Source organism: Hemicordylus capensis, chromosome 1, assembly GCF_027244095.1.
Source record: "Hemicordylus capensis ecotype Gifberg chromosome 1, rHemCap1.1.pri, whole genome shotgun sequence".
In the NCBI taxonomy this organism is placed as follows: domain Eukaryota; kingdom Metazoa; phylum Chordata; class Lepidosauria; order Squamata; family Cordylidae; genus Hemicordylus; species Hemicordylus capensis.
The window spans coordinates 141,588,410-141,598,300 of record NC_069657.1 but is presented as its reverse complement, the minus strand read 5'-3'; the positions used below and the strand labels follow the sequence as shown (position 1 = coordinate 141,598,300).

At 45.2% G+C, this 9,891-nt stretch overlaps 1 protein-coding gene across 1 annotated transcript; it reads left to right on the top strand.

Annotated features, from left to right (window-relative positions):
- The first annotated feature begins 305 nt into the window (after positions 1–305).
- On the top strand, positions 306–7,731 carry LOC128349159 (membrane-spanning 4-domains subfamily A member 8-like). The gene is made up of 4 exons (XM_053305141.1): positions 306–424; positions 4,616–4,741; positions 6,808–6,921; positions 7,636–7,731. Exons 1-4 carry the CDS (start codon positions 389–391, stop codon positions 7,714–7,716), a joined length of 357 nt encoding a protein of 118 aa, XP_053161116.1. The 5' UTR covers positions 306–388; the 3' UTR covers positions 7,717–7,731.
- The last annotated feature ends 2,160 nt before the right edge of the window (positions 7,732–9,891 follow it).

Sequence of the window (9,891 nt, the reverse complement as noted above, 5' to 3'; positions counted from 1 at the left end):
GAGGCCATCCTATGACTTTATGGATGCATATTTGAGCATCATTTGAATGCTCTGATATGATGTTACACAAGGAGCGGTTGAAATGGCAGCTGGCCATCTCTAGGCTTAAACAAAATTTCCTGTGCTTTCCAAGAGATAAAGAAAGTGCTCAAAGGCCATCCAAGTGGTTAAAGAAATGGTCATAAAACACAATCAGGAAGAGCAATACTGGAGGGAATTCCCTCAAGCAAATTATCTTGACTACAAAAGTTTGTCCCATGCAGACAGCATGTATTTCTTACCCTTTTTATCACATAGGTCTTTCCCCACCTGCTGCTGGAGTGAGGGTTTCCTCTAATGTTAAGATATTTTTTATTGTGTGATATAGTTCATCATTTCGGGATCTTTCATGGTGGTGGCTGAGAATCGTAAATCATCATTTCTGGTGAGTCTGAATGGTTTCCATTTATTATACTTCTATCCCACTGAGAAGCTCAGTTCAGTTATACAGGGTAGGGATGTGCACAAAACCGCGGCTGGGCGGTTCGAAGGCCACGGAGGTGCCGCTTTAAGGGCGGAGGAGGGTGAACTTACCCTTCCCGCAACTTTTCCCTCGCTAGCGCTCGCTGCTGTTAAAAGGCTTTGGGGTGGCAGCGTACCTCCCTGCTGCCCCATTGCGCTCCTCGGCCGGAAGTGGCTGGAAGTACTGGGCGCCCAGGCGCCCATTGCATGCATGGGCACACACAGCAGATGGGCATGCGCACATGCACGCCTGGTACTTCTGGCCACTTCCAGCTGAGGAGGGCAACAGGGCAGCAGGGAGGTACACTGCCTCCCTGAAGGCTTTTAACAGCAATGAGCGCTGGTGGGGGGAAAGCAGCGGGAGGGGTAAGTTCACTCTCCTTAAAGTGGCACCCCCCAACTCCATCAAACTTTGAACCGCCCCTGTGTCCGAACCTGTTCAGAGGGCCTCCGAACGGGTTCATGCAGATCCCTAATACAGGGCTCCTAGGAAAGTTCCCATCTAGACATTGATCAAGCCCTTCTCACCTTTTACAATATAACAGTACCATATTCCTCCCCATTATTTGGGCTGCCTCATATTGCCTCTCATTCCATGAAGCGAGCAAGTTCAATGGTGAAAGGAACGGGAATGGGCAGGAATCAGCAAAACATAATGAGACTATTGTAAATGCAGGATTACTACTTGAGGGCACATTTACAAGACCTCGAGTCCATTCTCATGACACAAGCTGCTTGGGTAGGAGGGAGTTAACCCAAGCAGCTCATGTCGTCTGGGCGACTGGGTGGCCTCCCAACCCAACTGCTGTAGACCCAGGTAGCCCAGAGATCTGCTACCTGGGCAAAAGGTGAGGTAGGAGGGGAAAGGACCAACCTTACCTTTCTTTCATCTGCAGCACTGTGGCTCTTGGAATGGCTGCTGGGAGTGGTGGCTAAAGAGCCCAGTGTACAGTGCAGCCAGGGAAAGGAGCTCTGCTGCACTAATGCATGATGCATTGTGGGATATAGGAGGACTTCCTCCTCCCGATCCCACTTTGGGAATCCACTGCTGCACTGGTCATGTGGGCACGCAAGTGGAGGAGCCCCTGAAGAGGTTCCAATTTAAAAAAAAAATTTTTTTTTAAACATTTAATATCCCGCTCTTCCTCCAAGGAGCCCAGAGCAGTGTACTACATACTTAGGTTTCTCCTCACCACAACCCTGTGAAGTAGGTTAGGCTGAGAGAGAAGTGACTGGCCCAGAGTCACCCAGCAAGTATCATGGCTGAATGGGGATTTGAACTCAGGTCTCCCCAGTCCTAGTCCAGCAGCACCCTAACCACTACACCATGTAGTGGTTGCTTCTGTGCAGTCTTGGTAACAGTAGGTAGGATCCTGCCTTCCCCCCAGCCCTCCTCGCTTTGGTTGTGTGAATGACCTTTTCTTCTTTCCAATGTTGAAAATGTTGAAGGAAGTCACCTCGTACTGACACCTTATTAAATTGGCTCCTTGGAAAGGCTCCCAGAAAGAAACCAATAGAATAAGAGGAGAATGTTTCTGCTTGTTTATGATGTGTTTGCTTATTTTGAGGGACCTTTCAGAAATACAGCTTATCTGTGGTAATGAACACCAAATTTGGTGTTTAAGACCAGTTCTCTTAGAGGCTTGGAATGTACAATTCCCCAACACCCCCTTTTGGTCTAATTTAGATTGCAAAGTATGTTTCATCCAAAAGAAGACTTGCCCCCCAGCAATCTAAGAGCAGTGCTTATTTTATCAACCACAAACAACTGTTCATGCAATGGAAAAATATAATTTTCCCTGTGAGATTCCTGTGATGAATCTGTTGACCATGACTTTTAATATTTGGCCAGGTTGACATTACAGCCCTCCATTTTAAAAAGGCAAAACTCTATTTTGAGAGCCAGAAAAGCTCACAAAGCTAGTCTTAATGATATTTCCTTCATTTACGGTGTGGAGAGATATAATCTTGTTTTTAGGTTTAAAAGAGGCAGGGTTGGTAGTTTTGGTCTTTCTATATGATACGTGTGTAAAGGATGTGGCTTGAATGAAGCTGCCCCAGATTGAGTGTACCCTACATTAAACTTTTAATTTGCCTGTGTGCTTGTGTTTTCTTTCTTTCTTTCTTTCTTTCTTTCTTTCTTTCTTTCTTTCTTTCTTTCTTTCTTTCTTTCTTTCTTTCTTTCTTTCTTTGAAAAAAGAAGCCAGAGAGGGTGGAGCAATCAGGATTGTGACCATCGCACAGGTAGGGGGTGTTGGGTTGGGTTTCTTCTTCTTCTTCTTCTTCTTCTTCTTCTTCTTCTTCTTCTTCTTCTTCTTCTGCTTCTGCTTCTGCTTCTTCTTCTTGTTGCCTCCTCTCCAGCCCCGTATGACAGTCCCAATGAAAATCACTGCCATTTGTCCCAGGAGCAAAGCTGCCATTGGCACTCATATGTTTTTCCTCTCAGGACAAATAGCAGTGCCGGAGGTGTGTGTGGGGGGCAGTGTCCACTAGGACTGCAGTATGAGAGGAAAGGGTTAAATACCCCCTCCACCCACACTACAGTCTTGCTCCTGTTGTCCCCATATTTACAATGAAAAAAACACAGATGCAAGGGTAATTGCAACATAGAGTTTGGCCCTTAGTCTTGGCAAAATAGTTTGGAAAAGTACATTTCTGGAGTCCTATTTAATAATCCCAATAGTATTCCCAGCAGCAGTAATCCCACCTGTGAAGAGCAGCAGCACCGAAGTAATTCTTTGGTTTATTGTTTATGCTACTTTTACCTGCTTCTTCTCCATAATCAACTGCATCTCCACAATCAATTGCATCTGAAGAGTTCGTTCTAAGTGTATCAGTTTCGCAATCATGTTTTGCAAAAGTTGTAAATTTTTTACAATTGCCTGGATTGGTTAGTTACAGGATGCTTGAAAGGCTTCCTGCCCAAATTAGCAAGGCAGGGCAGGGAGGATGGTCCCAGTATTTCTTGACATTCTTCCCTGCAGTTTTTGCAAAGTGTAATTTTTCTTTAGTTGTGGCAGCTACTGAGAAATCATCATGGTGACAGATTAAAACAGTGTACAAAGTGCCCTGGGGAGAAAACCAGGGCCCAAGCAACTGAGCTCATTCCACCCAGCTCCTGTTGACACTGGCTGGTTCCTCCCCTACTGTCCCAGGTGCTACTGGGAGATCTTTGGGATTTGTGGGGAGTGCAGAAGAAGAGGTACCTAGGTCAGCAATCACTTTCCATCCACTTCTGAAGGTCTGTGCCAACTTGGTTTGATCTCTTGTCACTTTTTGTTTGTGTCTTCTTTTAGTCCTGTTATCATAAATTGGGAGGCTTTACTGCAAACCCGTTGTCCCAAATAACCGATGCAAAAAGTGGATTTTTAAAAACCTGATTTTTACCCAATTTTATAAATCGGGCTACACTCTAACATGCAGTGAAAACCCCAGATTGTGTGTGAACTGCTCCCTGATAACTCACAGGGACTTTGGGGTAATCTGGCCAATATGTGAATGCACTCCCTCCATTCTGGAGGAGATGTGAGTTAAAGGGCTTTTTAAGCCCTGTGTGAAAAACTTCCAGGAGGTTTTACAGACAGGGCTCCCCCCCCCCGCCCCCCACAATCCACTCCTGATTGGAGTGTGCCAGTCCACATATTCACTGGATTTAATGCGGGCTATCAGGGACCAGGACAGACAGGGCTTTGTTTTTTCCAAGAGGAGGCTGCAAATTCTGGCTTAGCCCGAGTTATGTCCAGGGTAAAAAAAATCCTCTATTTCCAGCAGCTTTTGAAAAAAACTTTGGGGTTTCTGCTTTCTCCGAAGATGTTGATGGAAGTACTGATGACTATGCGAAGGAGGTGCTGATGGCTATGCGAATGGTCCATCTAATCCCTCAAATGAAAATGCCTCGAATCAGCTGCAAAGCAGATTCGCTCTTCAGATACCCCGAGGCATAGAGCCATGTGTGAAACACCTTCAGGAAATTTAAAGGCAGTACAGTGAAGGTCTTAAAAAACCCTCTTACAATTCCATTTCATGCAAATTCATGGGAAGAAGGTGTCAACATATGTGTTACTTTGCATGGCTACAATAGCCTAGGCACTTTTTGTGTATTTGTGTCTTTCAGGTAAAAGGCAGTTTAGGGATGAATATCATGAGTAGTATTGTTGCAGCTATTGGGATAATTCTTTTTCTTGTGGACATCGTTTATTTCCCTAGTTTTATTTCTGACAGCTACTATGCATGGGCACGGGTAAGTCTACCTAAGGAGTTCTGAATCCTAAGCTTATTTCACAGTGGCAGTAGTTGAAATGGTTGTGTCAGAGGCCCCTTCGCCTGGATATGACAAACGGCTTTGGCTGCCTGAGCTTGAAGCCTTTTGTTTTACACTGTCCTACTCTTTGCTTTGCCATCATTATTGGCCATTACCTATAATTTATAAAAATGATGAAGCAAAGCTGTCTCTTTGTAGCAGAGATCTAAAGCGGGAAGGCAAATGAGGCCACTAAGAGTAGAGATATTTCTTTGTGTAATCACAGGTGCCCAAAGGAACCAGGCAAACATTTATTTTCTGTATCAGCACCCTTATAGCTTTATAATGCTCTGCCGTCTCCTGCAGCCACCTCTTAGATGTTGCCAGAAGAGGGTCCACAAGATGTGATTCTCATTAGTAAGCAGGAACAGTAAATAGCCTATTAACAATACTGTTCCTGGACCATGCAATGGTAGAACTACGCCAGTGATGGCATTAATGCAGGGGTCTTGCCAAAGGCCATTGTAGCTGAGGATGATGGGGGCCATGGTGCAACAATATTGGGGTCCCCAGCCCCCAATAGCTGGGGACTGAAGTTGAAGAACCTGTCCATTAATCTGTCATTTAGGTGCCCCAGCAAGAAGCTGATGCCCATTAATCCTTTATTTTGTGCAAATTGCTCAGATTGATAGATATTACATTATTTATTAATTATTACTATTGCTACTGCTGCTGCTGCTACTACTATTATATTAGTGTTAGTGTTACTGTGAATGTGAGTATTATATGGCCAATTAAAGTGTTTGTGTTGCCAAAACCCATATTTGTGATTTGGAATTATATCAACTGGAACAGTATTTACAGTTTACAAAAATCTTTACTGAAGACGCCCTGCCAAAGTTGTATTTTTCATGGAGGTGAAATTGCCCTCCACAAGAAGCAAGGCCTTTATTTTCTTACCCCAATATTTTGTAATGCCCCCATCACTTGAGGTATCCCCTCCATGCTTTCCTTCTGGGCGCTTTCCAGACTAGCTGTACATCAGCAGCAAAATGCCTCCATTTGGGCAAGTCGTATTCGGAACGTAAACAGCAGGGGGAGCAGTCTCGCAGCAACTAATAACCAGAAAAAAAACAGCAACCTTTTCATGCCAGATGGATATACAATGTCCTTGCTCTATATCACAGTGATTAAATTTGCAACAAGGCATTGGAAATGTGAACAGCAACCTGCTACCTGCGTAAGGACTGCGGTGTCACAACGCAGGAAGTGTGGAAGCACACTTTCGAGATACGTCTGACCCCGTTGTAGGGACTAGTCTGGAAAGCGCCCTGGAAGGAGACCCTTCAAGAACCTTTCTTTTTAGTTAGCTGAAATGTTAGATGATAGCTGAGCTGTTACTGATTCTGATCTGAGAGAGAGAGAGAGAGAGAGAGAGAGAGAATAAATAAATAAATTGCAGAAAGAAACAACCCTGTTTTTTGTATGTGAAAACCAGGCAAGAACGTCTCACAGCAGTAAGAACCTTTTAAAAGTCCTTACTGCTGTAACTGAATAGTCTTGCTATTCAAAGATAAAGTTAGGTCTTTCACTTTATCATCTGTGAATCAAACCAGACATCATTTAGGCTTGTGTTTTCTGGTAGAATTACAATAGTAGCTGCAGGGGAACTCAGTCAAGACTGGGACCCTGGGGAGGGCATTTAAACTTCCCCTTGCACTGTAGTCCTGAAACACCCCCCCCCCCAAAAAAACCCCACACAAAAACTGCTATGAGCTCTGGCAGCGGGAGATAAGTTTCCATTTGATGCCTATATATATATATATATATATATGAATGATTTTAATTGAGACTGCAGCATCAGGGGAAAGGGTTAAATGGATGCCCCTTCCTCATCACCCCCTTGATGTCATTTTGGCTCAGAAAAATATGCAAGCCCAAATGAAAGATTTAATGCTACTCCTAGTTTAACCCTTTGACTAGTTATTTCCAGTGGCGATGAAATCTACTCTTTGTAATTGCACCACCGTACTGTGATCTGACTGCATGGTTTTTATGTTTGGTAGAGAACAGCACAAGGGCTTTCAGCTGTGCTTTTGATCTTTTCCATCCTGGAGCTTTTCATTGGGCTTGTTGCTTCAAGTTTTGGATGTAAAGCTGTATACTATGAAGCTGATGAGGTAAGCATCCGCATGGGACTTCAACTAAGCAAAAACAAATGGGGGGTATTGCCTTTGGCTGAATTTCATCCCAGGTGGGAAAAGCAAGATTGGCTCTAGTTAGATACAAGGCAGGGGCCCAGCAAGGCTGGAGTGGGCCCTGGGACAAAAAGTGAAGATGGGCCCCTGACCCCTCCTGCCTTATTTTTCGAAGAGGTGCAAGGGGGAGCACAAAGAGAAAGTTTGGAAGCTGCCATATATTGAGTCAGACCATAGGTCCATCTAGCTCAGTATTGGCTACACAGACTGGCAACAGCTTCTCCAAGGCTGCAGGCAGGAATCTCTCTCAGCCCTATCTTGGAGAAGCCAGAGAGGGAACTTGGAACCTTCTGCTCTTCCCAGAGCGGCTCCATCCCCTGAGGGGAATATCTGACAGTGCTCACACTTCTAGCCTCCCATTCATATGTAACCAGGGTGAGCCCTGCTTAGCAAAGGGGACAGGTCATGCTTGCTACCACAAGACCAGCTCTCCTCCCAGCCAGTTGTTGTCCAGCCAGTAGGTGGGCCCCACCCTCAGGGACCTGGGACATTTGTCCCCCCCTTGTTGAATTGTGGCTATGCCCCAGAAGAGCAAGGGAAAGAAAAGGAAGCTGCTGGTGATATCTGAAAGATTGGAGAGGATAATGGCAATAGTGACTATCCAATAGTTATCAATAATAATAATTTCTTTTCCAGGCAACACATTTTGTGCCAGATGCAATTGTATCACACCAAGGAGTTCTCATACCAGTGGATCCTCCTCCTTATGAAGCATAGGCTAATGCAGGTTATGGCTTCATGCCAGACTAAGAAGAAACTCATACCAAAATCAACTTCTCCGAAATGACAAATCAACCCTATGCAGACACCAATGGCGCCTAGTGAGGGTGGTGCAGTGGGGTGGTGGGGAGAGGTACCTTTAACAGTCTACTCTTAACCAGTGATGTCACTGGCACCTGAATGCTGCAAGGAGCAATGGTGTCCCTCTTGGAATTCTGTGTTGCGGAGGCCACTCACTCACCAGTGGCGGTTGGTGAGGGCAGCATGGGGGAGCGGGCGGCGGCAAGAGGTACCTTTTAACATTCTCAACTGGCTATATTGCTGGTGCCTGAACACTGTGGGTAGCAGCGGTACCCTGCCCAACATTCTGCATGCACGGCGGCCAGGTGAGTACTGTAGGCGGGGCTGCTGCCATGCAGAATGCTGGGTGGGATGTTGGTGATATCGCCAGTTAAGATTGTTAAAGATACCTCTCACTCCCAACCCCACCAACCTCAGTGACCACCACTGGCAGTCACAGATCTCTGGAAAATTACTGCATCTGCACACCTCTTCCTGTGAGACAGCTGACTGATTATAAAGATCTTGGTCTCCTCCGATCCTTGTTAATATTTTTGCCAGGCCGGAATCCTTTGAAGACTGTCTGGAAGCTTCTGCTAATGAAAAATGTAAAACCTTCCTCCTAACTTGGGTACTCAGCCATCTACCTTGCTTTCCAATTGTATTTTGGGCACAGTTCAGGAGGCACCTTAAGAATGTTATAGTACAATATAGTACAATATAGTATACAATTATCAAGTAATCATTGAAAAGAGAAAACCCCAATAGTTTCAATATTTTCAATCAAGGGATTATCTCAAGTTGAGTTAATGAGAAAAACTATGAGCCGAGTCTCACGATCAGTGAGACCCAGGTTTGGAGGGTGCGTGGGGAGAGCGGGCTAAGCCCGCTCTCCCCACACACAAGCAGGGAGGGAGCCCTGGGCGGCTGGATCTGCCACCCACATGATTCCAGGGGCTGTGTGGCCCCCGGAAGCTCCAGTATGCCCTGTGCGAGCACGCAGGGCATATTAGGGAGACCCCCGGAGCTGGGAGGCGGCTTTTCGCCTCCCCTCCAGGGATCTACTCATGAATAACCATGGTGCGGAGCTGTGCCGCAGCTACTCACGATCTGTAAAACCAGGTTTGCGGAATGCTCGCTCCGCAAACCTGGTTTTAGGGCAGGGGTACTTAGGCAGATTACCCACCTAGGAACCACCGGGCTCGCAGCCGAGCCCGGTGGTTCAAACGATGGGGCAAAATCGGGCTAGCCTCCACTAGCCCAATTTCACCCCATCGTGTGACTAGCCTCTATGTGTTTCTCTTTGAATGAAAAAGAATATTAAAACATCATTCTCAAGTTTTATCTGTACGTCACCTATGTGGTAATAATTTTAAACAAACAGGGGATAGAATGCTGGGGGAAATGATCACAGATTAAATTCTGGTTTCACATCCTGGTTTTAGAAATACATTTAAGTCACAGTTCCATGGTTTGGACATGTGGTTTAATTAGTCAAGATTCCTTCACATGCAAGATGAGGAGGGAAGGGGAAGGGGAAAGCACGAGCATACAGCCTCAGAGTTCATTCCCACTACATTCTGAACTGACCCAATGTTGGAGGTGTTATCATGTGTCTGTAGATTCAATACATAAGTGGCAGCGGTATCAAAGATTAAAAGCTTTTGGATTTAAAAACAAAAGGAAATAAAATGAAGAATTGTAATGTTTGAAATATCACTGGACTCACTGATAGTTTTATTGGACTGATTAGACAAGGTGCTTAAAGCTGAACATATCTTAATCATATCTTAACTCTTTTCAGGCCTCAGCAAGGGCCAGGTCCTAGATGGATCTAGCAGTGGTGGTGTTACCAGGATTGCTCTGAAGTGTGGTAGTTACCATTCTTTGTGACTATGTTTTGGGCTAAAGTGGGGAAACTGACTCAAATTGTTTTCATAGTCAGGGAGGATATAGCAATGACATTACTTGGGTACAATGCGGTCAGTGACCAACTAATATCAATTAGATTTCATGGACAACCCTTTAACATGACAGTTGTTCAAGTCTATGCCCCAACAACTGATGCAGAAGAAGAGGAAGTTGGTGAGTTTTATGCTCAAGTTCAGTCTG